General features: G+C 40.2%; 1 protein-coding gene across 5 annotated transcripts in view; it reads right to left on the bottom strand.

Annotated features, from left to right (window-relative positions):
* Positions 1 to 24078, bottom strand: part of abcc4 (ATP-binding cassette, sub-family C (CFTR/MRP), member 4) — a 289814-nt gene that overhangs the window by 104321 nt on the left and 161415 nt on the right. For all 5 annotated transcript variants that reach the window (XM_060919115.1, XM_060919116.1, XM_060919117.1 and 2 more), the window contains one exon: positions 10960 to 11209. In XM_060919115.1, the coding sequence (XP_060775098.1) occupies positions 10960 to 11209 (250 nt within the window). The remainder of the gene's footprint in view (positions 1 to 10959; positions 11210 to 24078) is intronic.

The raw sequence follows: 24078 nt of genomic DNA, 5'->3' as shown, positions 1-24078 counted from the left end.
TCTGGAATATCTGTGCACTGCTAAAAGGCTGAACCTGAGACAAGCCTGGTCTCTTCACATGCTTATTTACATGCTTCCACTTCAGTCTGTCCTACCATCCAGGCTCCCACAATACCAAGGCTGATTCCTTGTCACTTCAACATGGAGCCCATGAACCTGAACCCATTCTGCCTCCTTCATGCTTCATCAATAACCTGGGAATTTGACCAAGAACTGGCCCGCACAGTGCCATACCACATTCCACCAGGATGTCCCACCAACCTTATGTATGTCCCACCACATCTCAGTGTTTGCCTCTTCATGTGGGCTCATACCTCTCCTACCACCAGTCACCCCAGGGTTCAACACACTTACCAGCTCCTAAAGAGCAAGTATTGGTGGCCTTGCATGCTCACTGACATTAACTCATTCATCTCCTCTTGGTCCAAATGTACCAGAGCCAAAGTTCCCAGGTCAATGCCAGTTGGCAAACTTATGCCTTTACCTAGCCCTCAACGTTCCTGGACTCAAATCACAGCGGACTTCCTGACCAACCTCCCTGAATCTCAGGAGCAAAATACCATCCTGGTCATCTGTGACCACTTCTCCCAATTCTTACACCTGCTGTCCAGTCTACCTACAGCGTTTGAAATAACTAAATTTCTGTTTAACCACATTCAGAAACTTTGGCCTTCCAGAGGACATAGTCAGTTACTGGGGTGTCCAGTTCACCTCTTAAGTCTGGAAGGCCTTCATGGATAACCTTGGCATTGCTGTGAGCCTCACATCAGGCTATCATCCCCAAGCCAATGGCCAAGTTGAACAGGCCAATCAAAAAAAATTGTCACCTTCCTTTGTATCTTCTGCTCAGACAAATCAGGAAGAATGGTCACATTTCTTCTCATGGAATATATGAATAACCTTTCCAATGCATGTTAGGGTTCCAGCCCACCTTGTTTCCCTGGAACCCCCCCCAAACTTACTGGCTGTTGATGAATAGTTTCAAAAGAGCAAGCAGCTGTGGGTAGCTGCCCATCAACATATTGACCAAGCCACTTAAAGACACGAGGAAAACGTTGATCGTCATCGGGGTGAAACCCGAGTACCAACCCAGGGACAGAGTGTGGCTGGCCAGCAAAGTCCTTCAGAACCAGGCTGGGTGCAGAAAGCTAAAACAGCTCCTGGAGGGAACTCATTGGGGGGGGCTTCTGTCACATCCACTGCCCATTCTCCATTACCTGCATGTTCATTTACTGCACAATACGCCTCACACTACATCTCCCAGCATGCTTCTCATCACTCCCAGTCACCTGATTACTAATTATGGATACCTGTTCTCAATCACCACCCCCCCCCCAGGACTCTGCACTTAAACACAGTTTGCAAAGTATTGTACTAATTCATGCTGCTCATTACCAAGCCATTGTTTATGTTTGCCATTTCTGTGTATGATCTGTGCCTGTTCACTTACGGTACATTGCTTCTTGGATTATCCTGTTTATGCTTGTTTGCACATTGCTTGAACTCTGCTTGTTTGTTGACTACACCTCTGCTCATCATTTTGGATTTTTTTGCCTTTTTGAACTTTTATTAATAACACCATTCATCTGAACTTGCATCCTCTCATTCTGTGCCTGGTGTGTGTAACAGATACAAACACTGAAATGTCTAAGTGCTGTTATACTAAATATGAGCACTCTTGGAACACTGCTTTTGCAATGCAATTAGACCAGAACTCACTACTGTATAATGGAAACACCATCTGCATTACAGTGCCAAATATACAGAAGTTGTGCACAGGTGGTCAGCAACTATAAATATACACAGGTTAAAGAGATAAACATATTTAACAGAATACATTTTCATTTCAGATCCAAATGATTTGTCATTCAATATTACTGACTGATAAACATTTTTTTTCCAATGAACAAATACCAACTGTTGAAATGATGTAAAAATTACAGTCTGCCAAAAATCTATTTACCCTGGGTTTAATCAAATATTTATTTGTGGATATATTTGTGTGCTTAACCAAACATTGATATTGCCACATTCTGGTTAGAAAAATATTTGTAGAAGCAATTACCAGTAGTGTTAAATTTTATGTCTTACTGATACTGGCCAGAAAGATTTGGCACCATCTGTAGGGGAGAGCAGGGAGACTTGGGACAAGTCTTCAGCTTTTGTAGATTGTGCAGGTAACAGTCACATTCATATTGCATGAGCGAGTGTATTTACTATACCCTCTTGCCACAAAATTAGTTTGTCAGCTTGTCATATATATTGACCTTCAGGCTTCACTTTTCCTCTCATTTTTTTTGCAGGGAGACTTGGGACATAGTGTAGAGACATGGAACAAAAATAAAATACCTAGGCCTACACATTTAATTTTTATCAACACTTGTAACATATGAGCACAATATGCTGGTACAGCTATAGAAGAAACGTCAGTTTACCAAAACCTAACTCAACAAAACAGTTGCATTCTCAAGACGGAATGAAATAAGCTTAATCCTCATGCAGGTATATTCCCACATTAACAAATATTTTAAAGCAATTTTATTTATAAACCACAAGAAAAACCTGAAACATGAACTGTCCCAACTCTCCCCAGCTGGCCATTTTGAAAACCATCCTTAAATGTTTTTTCCCCAGAATTTTAGTTCAATAAATCATACCATGTTTGGTAATTCTAGGTTACATACTTTAATTCCTAACAAATCCCAAATTCATGAGCATACATTACACCATAGAATAGAGGTGGATTACAAAGTAGAAAATTAAACAAGACTTACCTGTAAGGTGACGTTTGATGATGATTCTACCAAATCTGCAGTGGTACTGAGGGTTAACATGAGATGCACACATGCCGCTGTGGGTCAGACTTTAAAGGTTGTGGACATAAATAGGAAGTACCCATGTAGGAGTGGGTAATAGACGGGAGGGTATGTTAACCCTCAGTACCACTGCAGATTTGGTAGAATCATCATCAAACTTCACCTTACAGGTAAGTCTTGTTTAATTTTCAATTCTACCAAATTGCAATGACGTACTTCTGGTTAAATATGAGATTTTAAAGCACAATTATGGACACAACTATCCTTGTGATAAACATTTACTCCAGGACAGCATTTTGAAAAACAATTTGTTACAACAGGTTTGTCATAGAACTTGCGAAAAGTTGACTCTGCAGATCAGCCTACATATTTCAAAATAGTATCTACAGAAACCATTTGGCTAGCTTTACTGATGTTAGCCAAGTGAGTGCTGTGAACCTTAAAAGTGGCCATGTGTATACCACTTAACTCAAGCAGGGTTTTAATCCAGTGGCCAGCTGTACTGGTTCCAACTGATGAAAGGCTTAACATATGAGAGCAGTAGCTTTGTGTGTCCAGGTTGTCGGAGTGACAACATTTGCTGAAGATAATGTTCTAGTGCTGTATAACACACAATTCCTGTTGATGGTATTTCCTCACATAGAAGTAATCAAGCATATTCCCTGGTCTGCTCTGCTTCATATGCTCTGTTAATTGAAATAAATCGTAGCCCTGTGTTTTCTTCATGCATTCACATCCAGATTAACTAAAGTTTGATACCTTTGTCCTGAGGTAAGGGTAAAAGGGCCCATTAATTTCAAGGTAAGTTCCTTTAACTTCATATAATCTAACAACGTGAACATCCCAGGTTTGAGTACCTGGGTAAAGGTTTTCTGCAGTTGAAAACACAATTCATATCGCAAATAATGAATGGGTGGTTTGTCATTGTATAATTTGTCCCAGATAAGTTGGCACCCATGGGATAATTAGATAAAGCTGAACATGCAGTATTTATAGTGGAATAGGCTGAACCCTTCTTGTACAACTCATGGAGAAACTGCAGCACATCAATCACAGTTGGATGCATCGAATTAACTTCCTTTTGTACATAAAATTGGGTCCACTTGTTGAGGAAACATTGTATTGATTGAGTTCTTTCTCTCCAGGAACATAGGAGGACATTGACTGGAGGAATGTTGCATTCAGAAAACTCTTTGATATTCTGCATAGCATTAGCTGGAGTTTGGGACTCAGTGGATGGACCTTGCCTTGCAGTGGATGGGAAAGGATTGGTCACTCAAACAACTCCAGGATGATCGATCAACAGACTTATTAAACTAGTGAACCATGCTTGTGTGCTCCACATGGGTACAACAATGATCAGGGTTGCCTGTAAGGTGACTTTCTGTTGGCACCTACCAATTAGACAAAATGGGGGGGGGGGGGGAGCATAGGCATTAGAAAACTCTCCCCAGTTCAGTGAAAAAGCATCCACATATGCTGAATGCAGGTCTGGCTTCCACAAAACACAGTTCTCAAATGTGTAGTTCAATCTGCTTGCAAAACTATGAATATCAGGAAGGCAAAAACAGTGGGTGAGGTTATTGAAGAAAACAGGACTTAGTTCCCATTACACATCAGGGTTCAACAGGCGTGAAAAAAATTCTCTGCAGTGGTATTTTGAACTCTAGCTACATATGCTGCAGACAGCCAGTTCTCATGTGCAACCACCTATGACCAAATATCTTTGGTAATAGTGTCACAAGCTTGAGCCTTATAGCCCCCTGTTGCATTGATGTACATTACTGTTGTTGTATTGTCTGAAGCAATACAGAGGTGTTGATTCCGGGCTTGATCAAGGAGAGATATTACGCCCAACTTAACAGCCAACAACTCCAAAACAGATATGGTATGTTGCCTCCAGGGTAGACCACAAACCCTGAGTAGAAAGACTTGCCAAAGAAGCACTCCAACACTTTAGGGAAACGTCAGTAGTAAGGACAATGTTGCACCCCATGGTCAATGGTTCTAGAACTGAAAGGGATGGAGTGAATCTATCAGTTCAGGTCTACTAGGCTCTCTTGGGATAAGGACATAAGCTCTTCAAAATTTCCTGAAACACCCTGCAGGGCACGGTCTTTGTCTTGCGCCAAGGTCCTGCAGTGCAGGGTCCCAGCTCAACCCCAGGGAATGTCGAGACAAGAGTCCTAAATAAAGGAGGCTACTTCCTGGATGGTAAACAGTTTGTCCTGGAGAAAGGTCTGAGACAGAGGCATAATTTTGGCTGCTTTTCTTACTAGAATCATGACTCTCATATTGAGGGAGTCCAAAATAAACTCTAAAAACTCCAGAGACTGACAGGGCTGAAAAACTGACTTGCTGGGATGAGTAACAAAGCCAAGCTTAGTGAACAGCTGAGCCACAAGCAAAAGTTGCTTCTTGGCATAAAATTAGTGTATCCGTGGTATAGAACAAGTCATCTATGTAATCCAGACATGAGTGCCCAAACTGAGATCATAAAATAGTAAATACAGGTTTCAAAATTTTGGTGAAAATCCTGGAGCTGCTGGACAAACCCATGAGGAGTGCTGTAAACTGGAACATTCTACCCCCCTCCAGACAAATTTGAGGCACTTCCTAAACTCCAGTGTGATGGGGACTGAATAATAAGCATCGCATAAATCTATAGATAACATGTAGCACCATTTTTTCCATCATTTTTATGGCTGATTCAACAATATCCATTTTATACTTGCGGCAGGTAATTGCTTCATTCGGTGATTTAAGGGGAAATATGACCCTAAAAGTTCCTGGCTCTTTTTTGGGTTTAACAAAAATGAGAGAAATAACCTCCTCTGGCTCTGAAACTGTAGGCTCAATAATACACTTGTCCAGAAATGTCAGTTTCTTTATTAATGGTCTCTTGTTGTGCTGGGGAGAGTTTATGCTCATAGGGAGCTGCACTTTGGATGCAGGATGGATCATAGTCAAATTTAATGGGGCAGCTCCTTACACATTGTAATATATAAGGATCTGAAGTGATCTGTTCCCACTGATTTAAACAATTTATTTGTCCAGCTACAAAGGGCTGTGGAGAATTCAGGATTGTATTTAAACCATCATAGTTGACCTGTTGTGTTGGTTTGAATCCTGAGTGCTCTTGGTGTGAGAGGGCGACCTCTCAGACCTCTTCTTGCGATTGGTCTCTCTCGTGTGCGCGCGTGTGTGTGTGTGTGGGGGGGGTGCGACTTGCGGAATGTGAGCCACGACTCTTCCTGGGCAGTGCGAGTTTTTTCCCCAAGCTTATTCGCTTTGGCCACTGCATCGATTTCTCTCCCCACATCACCAAATAACTCCATTGTAATAGGTTTTGAGGCACAGCATAATGCACTGTATTGAGAATTAAGATCAGTTTTTAAAAGCTCTCTCTGCTTCAGGTTGATTTCTGTATTTCTGGAAAGAATGAGCACTAGGGCAACAACGAGGCTGGTTTTCATTTCTCTGGTGGCTGTCTTGGAGGCCTCAGGAAATCACATACACTGCCGTCAAAAACATCCCTTGACATCTCTGCATTCCAGTATCTGCTTTCTTGGTGTTGTCTAAGTTGAGTCCATACAGCCTTATTCGTCTTAGGAGTTAGAAATAGCTTGCACTTTTGTGGTCTAGCATATTTGTTGATAAGCTCATAGTGTTTTAATTTAGGTAGTTTGTCATTGATGAGGCTTTCTATAATTTTCACCAGATTGTCATCGATTGGTGGGCGTGTTTTCTCACTGGTAGGAAACTCCTGGGCAAAATCCTGGAACACACCAGAAATTGTAGCCTACTTGTCTGACTGTTGATCTTTATCTTGAGAAAGGAATTTATCTATCTCAGCAGCAAAACCTGCATTAGCGGTATTCTCACTGGATTCATCACCTTGACCGCTCATGTAGTCCTCATGGTAAATGGAGTTTTCATTGGTGTTTGCAACACACTATTTGTTTCAGATCAGTTTTCATTTCTGAAAACATGTTGGCTAGAGAGGTTTTCAAATCTTCTGAGATGATGGGTTCAGTAGATTTCTCCGAGTCGTCCATATAAATATTCTCACAGCACGTGGTTACTGCAAACAAGTAATAAACACTTGCAGCATGAATAGGAATTCACAAGTCTTGTACATACAACAAAAGTGCTACAATTGATGAATATTCTTCAGAACCAAGCTATCGAAGATTCAAGTCATAGTGTTTTCCAAAATAACACAACTACGACTCAAGCTGAAGGGAAACGATCACTTTCCCTTCCTGTTTGTTTTGCTAGAGAACCATCACTTACCTAAATTCTGCTGATAGACATTATCATTGAGGCTAGAAAGCACTCGAGAAGTTGTCTAATCGACGATTTGAGACTATGTGACTGCATGTGATGAAAAAAATCTCACAAAGCCTTAAAGAAGTCAAAAATACCTGAAAGAACTTTAAAAACTATAAGAGAGATGTATAATGAGACCACAAAAAGTTATTTACTTGTATAGGTTCATCATCATCATCGTTTCCCATTTGGCCACTTCTTGGCCTTAGGGCACATCTGTTCCGGGAAGCGTCCTTGGAGCAGATGACTGAACTTGACTTTGTCCATCATAGACGTGCGGGCCTGCATCTGATCTACTTGGAGAAGTTCCTCAACTCGTTTCCAAGTCCTGGAGGTGGTCCTTTTGTCGAAAAGTACTTGTTTTTGGAGGGCGTCATTTTCCATACGACATACGTGGGCCATATATTTAAGATGTTGTACCTGACAGTAGTCTTGGATAGAGTTTGACTTAGTTATTTCACGTAGTCGCTCATTTGAGATTTTGTACGACCAATCTAGCTGTCCTTCAACTAAGGTAGCCGGGTTGATGCCTTTTTTCCATTTGCTACGTGGAGGGACATTTTTCCTTGCATAGCCCCCTGATACCATCTTCCTTAAAAAACCATTCCATAGTCTCTCGACCTTTTGTAATTCAGAAGTGGACAGCAAAGATGGCTGGATACCATATAATAGCCGGGACCTGACACAGGAAGTGAGGATCTTCATGCGAGTTGATAAATGGATTTCTTTGTCCATTAAACAGTTCTTTAGCTTATCCCACTTTTTACATGCAGAAGACATATTTGCGTGTAATGCAGCTGCCGACTTGTTTGCATTAGTGATTACATGTCCCAGGTACCGAAAAATCCGGACATTCTTGATGTTTACCCCATTCACAGACACTAGAGTCTTCTTGTCTTTCACAACTTCGTCGACATTAAATGCCATTGTCTCGGTTTTGGTATAGGACATCTGCAACCCAAATCTCAAGAAGGTATTGTCATAGATGGATAGGACCTGGTCTAACTCCTCAATACTTTTTGTGAAGACCGCCACATCATCAGCATAGAGTAATTCTGTCACTCTTCTCCTTCCAGATGTTGGTGCCCGTCTTCGATATTCACGAGGTGACACTTCATTAGGGATGTGGAACTCCACCAGAACTCCTGTATCGGGGCATTGCTTCAGAATTTCGTGCTTTGCACAGCGCATTACAAAGTCCATGTAGATGTTAAATATTGGTGGACTTTCAAGGGCACCTTGACGGCAACCAACAAATGTACCAAAGTACTGCTTGGCTCCCTTGATGCAAGCTTTAGTGCCAAAATACAATGTCCTCAGGATTAATACCACTTTAGGGCACCGCAGACGGATGTCCAACACTCAAAATAGCGCTTCGCGAGGAACCAAGTCATAAGCAGCCTTGAGGTCGATGAAACAGATAAACAACGGATTTTTCTCTTTCTCCAGTATATGCCACGTGATATATATGGCATCGCATGTTGATCGATTTTTTCTAAACCCAAATTACGTCTCCATAAGGATGGTCTCGTACACAGGTCTTATCTTTTCAACGATAATACTTGCTAAGATCTTTGACATTGTGGCAATGATAGAAATACCACGATAGTTTTCAGCCAGACACTTGGAACCCTTTTTGTGTAAACATGTTATTGATGATATCAGCCATTCACTGGGAACCTTGAGGTACGACCATATTATGTTGATTAGGATGACCAGGTACTTGGAGAGTTGCAGATTGGGAATATTTTAGCTGTTCCGCATAGATGCCATCTGTCCCCCGGCACTTTCCATTGTTAAATCTCTTGAGACACTGCCCAATTTCGGCCTCTTCAGGTGGGTCCTCATTAATAGGCTGTGTATCCTCTGGTGGTAATATACATGGGAATTCTTCTGGTTTAATTCGCTCAGGTTGGAGTTGGAATGGACGCTGACCCAAATGTTGAGAGAAATGTTTCTCAAGCTTCTGTTGGTGAATGACTTGTATGTTCTTCCTAGGCAATGAAGAGTATGTCTTTGACATGCGAAATTCTTCCTCCACATTTCTTTGCTCGCTGGCTACATTGATCTTTTGTGCCTTTTCGGTAAAATATTTGCTTTTAAGCGCTATACGCAGTTTTCTTATTTGCTTGGACAACGCTTTCTTTTCATCTGGGTCACGTAATTGACGGCATTTTGAAATTAGCCCTACAAACTCATCATTAGCCCATGGCTTGCTATCACACTCTTTCTTCCTCTTTGGAATGACCTTACTGGTAGCTTTCATTATAGAATCCACAACTTGCTTGTCTAAGAGATCGACCTGGTCAGATGGTTGCTGTTGTTTTAACATCTACTCCAACTGCTCACTGTGTTGTTTTCTGATGGTTTCAGAATCTTGTAGGCTTCGTATATTGGGAATGTATGGTTTTGCCTCTCTATTCTTTCTGAAGATCTTATGTCTTGTGCGTCTAGTTGGTAGCATCGCATCCAAAACTAGCGCCCGATGATCAGATTCAAAAGGGATGCTGACACTAGGATACGATCTACAGTTCACGGCCGACCTCTTAATATACCACCCGCTTACGATGTAGTCAAGATGACGTTGATATCCTCTGTTGGATATAAAGGTCCAGCAATGAGCGTCTGATCCAGTGGCAAACATAGAATTCAGGATATATAAGCAATTGCTCTCAGCTAATTCTAAGAGCTGTGTTCCATTGAAACTAGTTGGATCAGAATCATGGAATCTCCCTACACAGTGCCAGTTTTCATACGAGCAATCGGTCCCAATTGTTGCGTTGAAGTCACCACAAGCAATTATTTTAAAGGAGTAAGCCTTCTTAGTTTCTTTGAGAGCTCTTGAAAAATTGTTGTAGAATGCTTCCTTAGTAGAATCTGCATATTCCTCTGTCGGCGAGTAGCAAGAGAATATGCACAATTTAGTGCCATGTACGATGACTCCAACTACTGATATTCTGGCTTCAATAGGGTGGTAGATATCTATGACTTTCACATGTGGTGCTAACACTATTGCAACTCCCGCTTGTGCCTTCCTCTTCATGCCATTATAGAACACTTTCCATCCTTTCAAAGCAGGATCGTCAAACTCGACTTCTCCTTCACCAATGATGCGAGCCTCTTGTATACAACATATGTCGTGTCCTAACTCTTTCACCTGCAACACGCATTGTGATAACTTGCTCTCGCATTTAGCTGTTCTGACATTGATGGTACCAATGCGGAGGTGATGGTATCTCCCCCTTAGATCTTTCTCTTTTCTAACTTTCACGTTCACTTCTAACCTTCCTATACAAGACTTTCCTAAAAATCAATGCTAATGCTAAGCTAATAATAATGATCGTAATAATAAATCCAAAAATAGCAATCACACATATCTCTAATAAATTCAATATTACCCTAAATCGCAAGAACCAATCTCTTCAAGATAGTGTTCAAGAAGTAACACTAGGAATCCCAAGGTTTAGAAATCCACATAAAATCTCTGAACACCACGGCGTACAACATTATACTGACCCACGGCGGCATGTGTGCATCTCATGTTAACCAGAAGCACGTCACTGCAATTTGGTAGAATACAAAGTTTTGGTTGACAAAAATATTTAACTGCAAATACTTTGCTACAGTATCCAGCTTTGTGGCTTCAAAGGAAGTAGGTTACTCCAAGGGGCAAAATCTAACTTCTGATGTAATAATCTAAAATCTCATTGATTGAAATGAATTTATGGGAATACAAACTGTTCCAAGTCTCACCATTCCAAGTGTCCCTGCTCTCCCCTACCATTTCTCCTAAATTCATCAAGAACTGTACCTTGATCCTACGAATGCTGATGCTGGCCTCAGACACTTTCTCAATGGCAGTGGGGAAGAACAGTGCGACGGTGAGGCGGATGGCAGTGTACAGAGACACAGCCATAAACACACGACTGGCTGTGATTGTGTTTCCCACCAACACGTACACAGTGAATGTCACAAATTCAATGACCTTGCTTGCAGCAAAGAAGAAGGCCATGTTCAGACCACGCAGGTAGGAGCTGCTCATGATTTTAGAAATCTCTTTCCTGTAAGAAAGAGGGAGCGTCATAATGGGATGATGCACACAGAAGTATCTGTACAATGTCACTTAATTTCAAACTTAAAGTACCAGTAAAATGGCTTTAAAATATATTAATTGTGTAATTCTCCATTCTCAGAGCCAATACATTGCCAACATCTGAAATCCAAGCTTCAAAAGGACCACACATAATCCAGGTTTAAAAAAAAAAAAAATTGCTTACTTTGCAAATAAACAGAGTGGTCTAAAATCTTCAGGCTGAGAAATCATAGCAGGCCAGAAGAACAGAATTTACACATCAGTTGAGGATATAACTACTCATATTACACACACACACACACACACACACACACACACACACACACACACACACACACACACACACACACACCATGCATGTGGCCTATGTCACAAATCCAATCTGCAGCCTTGTTTCATCTAGCCTGCATGAACTTGTAAATTATTACTGAAACAAGCTGTAGTACACTATTACTAGAACGTTACTACTAAGACACTACTACTCAAAATTTTCACACTTTGGCTGGCTTGACCATGGTCTGAATGTAGGCTGCTTGCTGTGCATGATATAGGATACATTTGCATCTAAAAATAAGCCATGTGTTGTGCAGTGGTGTAACCAGAAATTAATTTGTGGGATTAAAAAAAAATACAAAATAAAATCATGATTGCTTTCCTGAACTGTAAAATTAAATTGGTGCGACATACTTGCGCATTTCAGATGGATGTCAGAGAGCAGTAGGAGTAGTGATGAGAATTTGTTTAATTATTTAAGGGAAAATCTACTGTCAAACAATTTCCATAATGTTTCCATTAAATACATTTCTGACCATTCCACTAAAAACAAAAACCCATAATAATAGGGCAAAAATACACCCCATATAATATATCCTGACCTACTTTTATTTTTGCAGTAAACCACCAGTTCTCAGCTGCATATGTCTGTTTATAGTGTAGTGTGTTTATAGTTTATACTGTGTTTATAGTTTTAGCAAGAAGCTTTCAAACAGAAACTGGGAAAATGAATCATCCTAACTGACAAATCCTGTTTCTCATCACAGCAACTGGTCTCCAGTAAAATGAGATTAAAACAAAAATACATTCATTCAAAAAAAAAAAACAAACAAAAAAAAACCACCACCGACAACCTGTTCTTATAGTACAAGCCAGGGCTTTTCAAAGTGTGGGGCGCGCCCCCCCTGGGGGGCGCCAGAGTTCTTCAGGGGGGGCGCAACGTGAGAGACAAAATGGATCGATTTTTAGTACCTAAAGCTACAGGGAGTGAGGAGACAGCCAAGCAAAAAAACAGAGCCTCCAGGATGTTGCAATTTGCAACTTCAGCGCAAATTCAACCAATCCCCACGAATTCAGGGCGGTGCTGCAATTATATCCAATCACCGCAACTTTCCCGCAAATTTGACCAATCGTTGGCGTCGTCTTGAGGTGACATCGACAAACTACCTTCCGTCTTACTTCCGGATGTCTATGTTCAAGAGAAGCAGCATGCGCGCAGTGTTGCCAGATTGGAGGTTTCAAGTGCATTTTGGCGGGTTTTGAACATATTTTGGACTGGAAAACGTCAGCAGTATCTGGCAACATTGCATGATGTGCGAGTCAGTGTTTCTGTAGGCTTAAATTCTGTTACTGAAAGTGTGTTATGTTTACAGTGAAGGACTGTGTGCACTTTATTTTTTTTACTTAATACAAGAAATTAATGGATGCCAACATTTTTGCCAAAATGATATTTTATTTTCCATTGTTTAGGCAGCTTCAGCATCATACTGTGAGATTCTGTTCAAATTGTTTTTTTTTCTTCTATGAAGCCTGAGCCATTTATTTTATTAGTTTATAATTATTGTTTAATTTAGTCTTCAGGAGAGACTGCCTGCACACGGTACTAGTATTAATAGTTTTTTTTTTCTTACATGAAAGCTGAGGCATTTATATTATATTTTAAGGTAACTTCATGTTGTGCTGTGAGGTTCTATGCACTTTAACTTTTGAACCAACAGGTGCATTTGGATAAGTAAAGCTTATTTTTCTGCATTTTTGTAGTCCTGGTAATCTTTTATATTAGTAAAGTTGTTTATAGGACCATTTCTCAGTGTCTTTGTTTTTTAATCAATAGTTTTTCAGTAATAACTTAATATTTAACATACTCAATTTTAATCACAAAAGGAGAAAATCGCAACAATTTCTCGCAACTTTCACTTCCTCCCGCAATGTAATCGCAACAAAAACCTAAACACCGCAACTTTCATCGCAATTTTTTTGGAAACCCCCGCAACAGCAGACATTTTAGCCCGCAACAATCACAAAAAAGGCCCGCGGAATCCTGGGGGACTGGAAAAAGGAAGTATGACCACAATTATTTAAAGTTTGGATTTTCATGGACTGGATCTGAAGATGCTCCACTGCCACAGTGTGTTGTCTACCAAGAGGTGCTAGCTAACTATGCTATGAGATGTTTAAAATGTGTAAAACAAGATGTTTTAAAAAGCACAGATGTTTAAAATGTGAAAAAGAAAAAAATAATGTGTAAAACAACCATTTTTTTTAAATACGAATGGAACATTAAGTATAGCAACAACAAAAATTGTAAGGGGGGGCGCTGTTGTTTATTTGCTCTCCGAGGGGGGGCTGACTCTCCCACACTTTGAAAACCCCTGGTATAAGCAATATCCTACACTTTGTTATACCCTGTTAATCAGCTGAATAATAAATGTTAATAAATGTAGTGCATACATTTTAATATTTTCTGGTTAAAAAAAAAAGCATAGGATATTGGTGTTATTTGACAGAATATACAGGGAGGGAATAATAAATTAAGAGACCACTTCAACTTGTTTTCCATACAGTGGTGCTTGAAAGTTTGTGAACCCTTTAGAATTTTCTATATTTCTGCATAAATATTACCTAAAACAACATCAGATTTTCACACAAGTCTGAAAAGTAGATAAAGAGAACCCAGTTAAACAAATGAGACAAAATTATTATACTTGGTCACTTATTTATTGAGGAAAATGATCCAATATTACATATCTGAGCGGCAAAAGTATGTGAACCTCTAGGATTAGCAGTTAATTTGAAGGTGAAATTAGAGTCAGGTGTTTTCAATCAATGGGATGACAATCAGGTGTGAGTGGGCACCCTGTTTTATTTCAAGAACAGGGATCTATCAAAAAATGATCTTCACAACACGTTTGTGGAAGGGTATCATGGCACCAACAAAGGAGATTTCTGAGGACCTCAGAAAAAGCGTTGTTGATGGTCATCAGGCTGGAAAAGGTTACAAAACCATCTCTAAAAAGAGTTTGGACTCCACCAATCCACAGTCAGACAGATTGTGTACAGATGGAGGAAATTCAAGACCATTGTTACCCTCCCCAGGAGTGGTCGACCAACAAAGATCACTCCAAGAGCGAGGCATGTAATAGTCAGTGAGGTCACAAAGGACCTCAGGGTAACTTCTAAGCAACTGAAGGCCTCTCTCATATTGGCTAATGTTCATGAGTCCACCATAAGGAGAACACTGAACAACAATGGTGTGCATGGCAGGGTTGCAAGGAGAAAGCCTCTGTTCTCCAAAAAGAACATTGCTGCTTGTCTGCAGTTTGCTAAAGATCACGTGGACAAGCCAGAAGGCTATTGGAAAAATGTTTTGTGGATGGATGAGACCAAAATAGAACTTTTTGGTTTAAATGAGAAGCATTATGTTTGGAGAAAGGAAAAACACTGCATTCCAGCATAAGAACCTCATCCCATCTGTGAAACATGGTGGTGGTAGTAGTATCATGGTTTGGGCCTATTTTGCTGCATCTGGGCCAGGACAGCTTGCCATCATTGATGGAACAATGAATTCTGAATTATACCAGCGAATTCTAAAAGAAAATGTCAGGACATCTGTCCATGAACTGAATCTCAAGAGAAGGTGGGTCATGCAGCAAGACAAATGACCCTAAGCACACAAATCATTCTACCAAAGAATGGTTAAAGAAGAATAATGTTTTGGAATGGCCAAGTCAAAGTCCTGACCTTAATCCAATCGAAATGTTGTGGAAGGACCTGAAGCGAGCAGTTCATGTGAGGAAACCCACCAACATCCCAGAGTTGAAGCTGTTCTGTACAGAGGAATGGGCTAAAATTCCTCCAAGCTGGTGTGCAGGACTGATCAACAGTTACCAGAAACCAGGGCAGGAATTTCACAAGGGCCATGGCCCTCGTGCCCTCTCAATTTGGCCTTGTGCCCTTGGAAAAAAAATGTCTGCCGTAAGGCCACAGTGGCCTTGATGCCCTGCGGTTTTGTAGTCTGCCTTGTGACTGCCAATAGGCTTTAACATCACCTGCGTCTATTGAGAAAAAATACGTCTTTTGATGACATTCTGGATTCTTATTGGGCAACTCATCAGCGGTGGATCGGACTCGAGCCTGGCATGAACCGCTCCGACGTGCTATAATGACACCAATCTATCACCAGCCAACCAGGAGACTTAATCAAACGCAGCCCCCGCCTTCTTGTGTCCGCCTCTGAGACGTTGAATTTTCACAGAAGGAGGGAAGAAGTTGACTGAGGTAAGACTGTGTGATAAATTAACGAATGAATAAGATAGGAATTTCAACATATAGGGCTTAAGTTTGTTACCGTTAAATAAGCATTGCTTGTACAGTAACATTGTCGTTACAACGTTGACCCACTTTTAACGTGCCGAGTACCGACTGTAGCTGGTAATAAATGCTAATTAGCTTGCTGTCAAGTTTTTCCTTTGTCGAGCTTTAAGCGTAAGGTCATGGATGTTACTACTGCTTGTTCCTGCCGTAATATGATATGTGATGTGCTGTTGTCTGTTCATAGCCACTTTTTTAATCTATGCAGTTAGCATTGTTTTGTTACTAGTACTGTATGTTTCTTTTTGCTGTTTAACCGAAGTGTAACTGCTACCATCTTGACGAGATCACCATCGCAAGAGATTTTCTCATTGTTAAAAACAGAAAAATGCAGGCATATTGTCCAAGGAGCATGCAAAGTGCAAAGACCTTAAATTGTTCTGTGTAAATTAGAAAATGGTGCAACTTCCTCTGTAGCCGTCAACGGACAAGCACAGACTTGAATTTTGAGCCAATCACAACAGGGCAGCACTGTGGCCTGAGGTAAAACATGATAGTTTAAGTTTGTTTAAATTACAAAAATGAGTACACCCAATGACTGTCTCATATACTCTTCATTTACTCATACTGTTTAAGTAATGCAATAAAACTAACCTTTAAAAGTGGTATTTACTCAAACTGTTTGCATAGAATGAACTTTTGGGTTAACAGAGTTAGTGTTGAACACTATAACTCTGTTAACCCAGCAGTGTTCTGCAAATTTGCAATTTAATATTTCAGATCTTGAGACATGAAAGTGCTATTTTAAAAAATAAAAGGTCAGAAATGTTTGTCGTCTATTTAGTTCATTTTATTTCCTCAATAATTTTCCTTGATTGAGAAATCAGTCTGGGCTCTTATGGGTTAATCAGTAGCCTGCATGCTAGTATATGTTCCATTTACAGTCAAACATTTTGATGTACTCCAGGCTCAATTTTGATTAATCAAAAATCTGTGTAGTAGTACAGTCTGAAGATGCTCTTGCACATTTGGTGTCAATTGAAAAAAAAATTATGGGAGGATATAGGTTTAATAAGTTTTACAATTTTTGAAGTGAGTGATGGATTGATAAGTTTAGATGTGTTCAATATTTTCTTATCTTCAGACATAGTGTAGGAGATGTTTCTTTACCTGCTTGATAGTTTTGACTGAGACTCCAATCTTCCTCAGAAAAGTCATTAGTCCTTAAATTAAATTCATTATAGACGTGAACTTAAAATCATTGTTTTATTTTATGGGCTTGGTGCCCTGGCTTTTGGCCTTCGTGCCCTCAAAAAATTGACAGCACAAAAGGCCAAGTGGCCTTGCCCCTAAAATGATGAAATTCCAGGCCTGCCGAAAACGTTTCGTTGCAGTTATTGCTGCACGGGGAGGGTCACACCAGATACTGAAAGCAAAGGTTCACATACTTTTGCCACTCACAGATATGTAATATTGGATCATTTTCCTCAATAAATAAATGACCAAGTATAATATTTTTGTCTCGTGTTTAACTTGGTTCTCTTTATCTACTTTTAGGACTTGTGTGAAAATCTGATGATGTTTTAGGTCATATTTATGCAGAAATATAGAAAATTCTAAAGGGTTCATAAACTTTCAAGCACCACTGTAGCTGTGTGCAGATAGATGTACAATTGCAGGTTAACATTAAACTTAAAACAAGTCCTGACCTCAACCCTATCAAAAATATGTGGACTATGCATAAATGTCAGGTCCATGCCAGGAAACATGCAAATTTAACTGAAGAGTGGTCAAATATCCAAACAGATTTCTGTTAGAAGTATGCTGAAAAAGTTCAAAAGCATCTGGTCAAGATGAAACTTGCTAAGGGACATATATAGAGGATATTACATGGTGGTGTGAAGATAGGAAGTTTATCTTCGATTGGTGAACATAGTTCACGAGTGAGCATTGCAAACAATGAAATATTTTTCAACATGTGAATATAAATTTCATATCTTTGCACCACCGTGTAATATTCTTTTTATGATCTTGACACCCACAAAAAAAAAAAAAAAAAAAAAAAAAAAAGCAGCAAGATACTCAAAAGAATTTTAATCTTGATTCGGGTCGCCATTTTGACGTTTTCTCAAGTTAGTGAAAAAACATTTGGAGTAATGTAATCGGAGTGAAGATATTGGAAAATGTGTCACTCTGGTCCGGGATGTACAGTATTTCAGATGAAAAAGACAAGTTTTTCAACATAAGATGACAAACTTCACATCTTCAAGCCAAATGTGACAATTTCTTTTTGTTATATAGACACATTCTCAAACAAACTACGCAAGTTCTTCAAAACAATTCATTGATATCCTCACAAGTGAGGATACTGGGAATCATTCTGTCTATATTCACTGGATATGAGCAATCGCGTGCTCCGACTGGCTACTCTACTACTAGGATATCAGCTCATATACTGTGAATAGAGACAAACAAAAGGGTTGAGTGTGTTGTTGAACCAACCATGGATGAAATAACTACTTGAAAATAAAACCACAAAAAAAGCAACAAAATATGGAATAAATGTAAGAATGGTAAGAATGTCTCTTTTTTTAAATTTTTCAAGAATTATAGCATTTATCACAAATTGCTACTGTCATTTCGCTGGTTTGTTTACATTCGAAACGGAAATGATTTTGTCGGACATTTTGTATAAAAGTTGAGATTCATCGAATTTGCAAAACAAAAAAACAAACAAACAAAAAAAAACTCAGTTTCTCAAAATCCAGTGAATGTGGCTATAATAAAAGAGTTACTCCACTCAAATCTCGTTGTACATGGCTTATAGCCAACTTGGTGCTACGCACCTCATCAGCTATCAGCTCATGTATGACTCGATTTCTTGGAATAACTGTTAAATGTTACTCAATGTCTCAGATGTAATTTGTATGAAAAATGTAATTAGCACATCTTCCAGTAAAACCCTTGTGTCTATATAATAAAACCAAATATTAGGTGTGTTGTACGTATATTTTTGACCCTGTGTGTACAAAGTACATCTCAAACAATTAAAATATCATGAAAAAGTTCAAAATTTTCCATCAGTTATTTAAGAAAGTGAAAATTTAATATATTCTAGACTCATTACACAAACCAAAATGTTGCGATAATTTTTCTATTTCAATTTTGATCATTATGGCCTACAGCACAAAAAAAAAAAACCCTCAAAAATGCAGCGCTAAATACCCTACAACTCAAAAAATAAACATCTCTCAAAATATAAGAATATTTCATTTCGAGTTTGAGTAAAATGGTATAAATACCATGCATCTCTTGGTCTAATTCAGTAGATGCAACCCCAGTCATAAGGAAGACTGCTGACTTGACAGTTGTCCAGAAGACGATCATTGACACCCTCCACAAGGAAGGTAAGCCACAGAATGTGATTGTGAAAAGCCTGGCTGGAAAAGGTGCACAAGCAACAGGGATGAGCACAGCCTTGAGAGGATTGTCAAAAAAAGTCAATTCAAGAACTTGGGAGAGTGTCACAAGGAGTGGACTGAGGCTGGTGCATCAAGAACCACCACACACAGACATCTTCAGGAAAGGGGCTACAACTGTTGCATACCTAATATCAAGTCACTCCTGAACCAGTGACATCATCAGAAGCGTCTTACCTGGGTTAAGGAGAGAAAAAACTGGATTGTTGCTCAGTGGTCCAGAGTCTTCTTTTCAGATGAAAGTACATTTTGCATTTCATTTGGAAATCAAGGTCCTAGAGTCTGGAGTAAGAGTGGAGAGGCACAGAATCCAAGGGGTTTGAAGTCCAGGATGAAGTCTCCGCAGTCTGTGATGATTTGGGGTGCCATGTCACCTGCTGGTGTTGGTCCACTGTGTTTTATCAAGTCCAAAGTCAATGCAGGTGTCTACCAGGAGATTTTAGAGCACTTCATTCTTCCATCGGGTGACAAGCTTCATGGAGATGTCGATTTCATTTTCCAGCAGGAATTGGCACCTGCCCACAGTGCCAACACTACTACCAAATGGTTTGCTGACCATGATAGTGTGCTTGACTGGCCAGCCAACTCGCCTGATTTGAAACCCATAGCAAATCTATGGGGTATTGTCAAGAGGAAGATAAACACCCAACCCAAAAATACAGACGAATTGAAGGCCACTGGCCAATCTGGGCCTCAGCAATGCCACAGGCTGATCGCCTCCATGTCATGCCATATTGATGCAGTAATTCATAGTAAAGGAGCTCCAACCAAATGTTGAGGGTATAAATTAATATACTTTTTAGAAGTTGGACATTTCTGTATTGTAAATCCTTTTTTGATTGAGCTTAGGAAATATTCTAATAATTTGAAATACTGGATTTCTGATTTTCATGTGCTATAAGCCATAATCAAAATTAAAACAAAAAAAGGCTTGAAATATTTCACTTAAACTTTTTGAATTAAATTAAGAAAAAAACAACAACCTTTTTTCACGATATTCTAACTGCTTGAGATGCACTTAGATGCACGCACCCACACATGTGTGTACAGGCATGCAAAAGTTTGGGCACCCTTGCTGAAAATGTCTGGTACTGTGAATAGTTAAGTGAGCAGAAGATGAACTGATCAAAAGGCATAAAGGTAAAGACGAGACATTTATTTTCAGCGTTTTATGCAGGATGTGTGTATTATTTTTGTTTTGTACAATTGGAGAGTGAAAAAAGAAAAGGAACACCATGTGAAAGTTTGGGCACCCCAATACATTTGAGTTCTCAGGTAACTTTTACCAAGGTTCCAGACCTTAATTAGCTTATTGAGCTGTGGCTTGTTCAAATTCTTCGTTAGGAAAGGTCAGATGATGCAGATTTCAAAGCTGTATAAATTCTCTGACTCCTCAAACTTGTCCCTAAAATCAACAGCCATGGGCTCCTCTAAGCAACTCCCTAGCATTCTGAAAAATAAAATAACTGATGCTCACAAAGCAGGAGAAGGCTACAAGAACGTAGCAAAGTGTTTTCAGGTAGCTGTTTCCTCAGATCATAATGTTAAGAAATGGCAGTTAACAGAAACAGTGGAGATCAAGGTGAGGTCTGGAAGATGAAAACTTTCTGAAAGAACTGCTTGTTGGATTGCTAGAAAGGCAAATAAAAACCCCTGTTTGACTGCAAAAGACCTTCAGAAAGATTTAGCAGACCCTGGAGTGGTGGTGCACTGTTCTACTATGCAGTGACACCTGAACAAATATGACCTTCATGAGAGAATCAGGCGGCACGGTGGTGTAGTGGTTAGCGCTGTCGCCTCACAGCAAGAAGGTCCTGGGTTCGAGCCCCGGGGCCGGCGAGGGCCTTTCTGTGTGGAGTTTGCATGTTCTCCCCGTGTCCGCGTGGGTTTCCTCCGGGTGCTCTGGTTTCCCCCACAGTCCAAAGACATGCAGGTTAGGTTAACTGGTGACTCTAAATTGACCATAGGTGTGAATGTGAGTGTGAATGGTTGTCTGTGTCTATGTGTCAGCCCTGTGATGACCTGGCGACTTGTCCAGGGTGTACCCCGCCTTTCGCCCGTAGTCAGCTGGGATAGGCTCCAGCTTGCCTGCGACCCTGTAGAAGGATAAAGCGGCTAGAGATAATGAGATGAGATGAGATGAGAGAATCATCAGAAGAAAACCTTTCCTGTGTCCGAGCCACAAAATTCAGTGTCTGAAGTTTGCAAATGAACATCTAAGCAAGCCTGATGCATTTTGGAAACAAGTCCTGTGGACTGATGAAATCAAAATAGAACTTTTTGGCCACAATGTGAAAAGGTATGTTTGGAAAGAAAAAAGGGTGCCAAATTCCAGGAAAATAACACCTCTCCAACTCTTAAGCATGGGTGTGGATCGATCATGCTTTGGGGTTGTGTTGCAGCCAGTGGCACAGGGCACATTTCATTGGTCGAGGGAAACATGGATTTGAATAAATACTAGCAAACATCACACCATCTGTAAAAAAGTTGAAGTTAAAGAGGATGGGTCCTACAATAAGACGATGATCCAAAACACACCTCAAAATTTACAATGGAATACCTCAAGAGGCACAAGCTGAAGGTTTTGCCATGGCCCTCACAGTCCCCTGACCTAAACATCATTAAAAATCTGAATAGATCTCAAAAGAGCAGTGCATGCAAGACAGCCCAAGAAACTTGTAGAACTGGAAACCTTTTGCATGGACGAATGCGCAAAAATCCCCCAGGTAAGAACTGAAAGATTAGCTGGCTACAAAAAGTGTTTATAAGCTGTGATACTTGCCAAAGGGGGTGTTACTAAGTACTGACTGTGTCACGTGCCCAAACTTTTGCTTCAGGTCCTTTTCATTTTTTGGTATTTTACACCTGTAAATGATGGAAATAAAAATGGAATCTTGCAGATAATATTAAAGAAATGTGTCTTTACCCTTATGCCTTTTGGTGATCAGTTCATCTTCTGCTCACTTAAAGGGCTGATGACACGTTTTTGACATCTTTGGCGATGTTTTATAACATAAAAAGTAATTCCCGATGATCCATATATTAATTCACGAAGGCGCCTATTTTACAAGTTATGATAAAAAATGCGGCTATTTGGGCAAATTTGACGGGGCTGCAGCACCCAGGAGACGAATGAGGAGGAGGGGCTATATGATGTCAGCGAAAGAATCTTCCTCCAAACTTACCAGTTTGTTGTTGATGCGACAGGTGTTCAGTTTATCATTATTAGTATTATTATTATAATTAATATATATATATTAGTTATTATGCCTTCGCGTTGTGTTGCTGGCTTTTGCTCCAAAACCCACAAGGATGGGGTAAGTTTATTCAAGTTTCCCAGAGATCCCGAGCTGCATGCGAAGTGGGTGAAGCAAGTCAGGCGCACTCGTGACAAGTGGGAGCCCTCACCAACATCCGTCCTGTGCTCTGAACACTTCGATTTGGATTGTTTTGACACCCTTCCCAGCTTAAAGGAATCTCTTGGGTGTTCAGTTCAGCACAAACGTGTGCTGCTACCATCAGCAGTGCCTACAGTATTCCGGAGGGGGTCTACTAGTAGCTATGCCGGATCCAGCAGTCGCCTGGGACAAGGCGACTCCTCCAAAGACAGTCCAACTGTCAGAACATGTGTTGAGAAACGACATAAGATAAAGGTACGTAGAGCTATAGAGTGCTCCGACATGATGCTAAAAACAGTAACCATGCGGTCTGCGCGGCCATCTTGGAAGTGACTCGCTCCAGAGCGCTCATGGAGTACACATTCATGATAATCATAAATGTAATCATAAAGTCGGCGTGATATCAGTCATGTATTTGCTTGTGAAAGCTTGCGGCTTTCATGTAACTGCCACCTAGCAACGAGAGGAAAGGGTAAAGAGGGTAGGCTATCATAGATTCTATTCGGAAGAGATCAATACATGATTGCTTAAAAATTAGGTATTTTAACAATTTGCATCTGTTTTGTGATTATCGTGACACTTGTGTGTTATATAGAACTGTATGTCTTATCAGCACATCGAGGATCTTCCACCGGAGGCTTTAGCAAGTACTCGTAGCAACACTACACTTTACCCTTTGCCATGCGTTGTTAGGGAACGGTAGCAAGTACCCTGGTTTGTTGATGTGACAGATTTGTAGTAGCAGTTGTAGTATTTTGCCTTTGCATTGTGGTCTCTTATTGCCAAGTTGAAAGAATTTATTTCTCAAAGCAAACACTGAGGGAAAGCTAACTTAGCCAGACAAGTAGGCTACAGATTGTCATTTGCTTACGCTGATGTAGGTTATCAAATATTTTGCTTCATTCAAGGATAAAACTAAGAAGCCATAAACTAGAAGACGTGCCTGCCAATATTATCCTAAATGTATCACGGATCAGGCATAGTCGTAAGCTTATTATGTTAGCCGTTTGCATGCTCCATTAGGAACTATGTATTCAGTGTAGCATACGGCTTACATGATATAAGCAGTGTTTACACATGCAAGACAACAATACACAATATTAAAATATTGATTCCGTAATATTTTGAACAAATACGGGTTTACCTACCAATCCTTGTTATCCAACCTTGTGGTGTTCAATGCTGGGCTGTCTGCCTGTCCGCTGTCCATCTCGGAGTCGGAGTCGCTCTCAGATTGCACAGTAACAGGTTCAAACCTGTACGGTTGGATGCACCCGTGTTCGTCATCACTTGATTCTTCCGATCTATCCCACTCACAACACAATTCTAGACTCCCAGAAGAGGAAGAGCTAGCACTAGAGAGTTCAACGGCGTTT

Source organism: Neoarius graeffei, chromosome 4, assembly GCF_027579695.1.
Source record: "Neoarius graeffei isolate fNeoGra1 chromosome 4, fNeoGra1.pri, whole genome shotgun sequence".
NCBI lineage: Eukaryota > Metazoa > Chordata > Actinopteri > Siluriformes > Ariidae > Neoarius > Neoarius graeffei.
The sequence above is the reverse complement of the archived record's forward strand: the minus strand, read 5'-3'. Positions and strand labels throughout refer to the sequence as shown.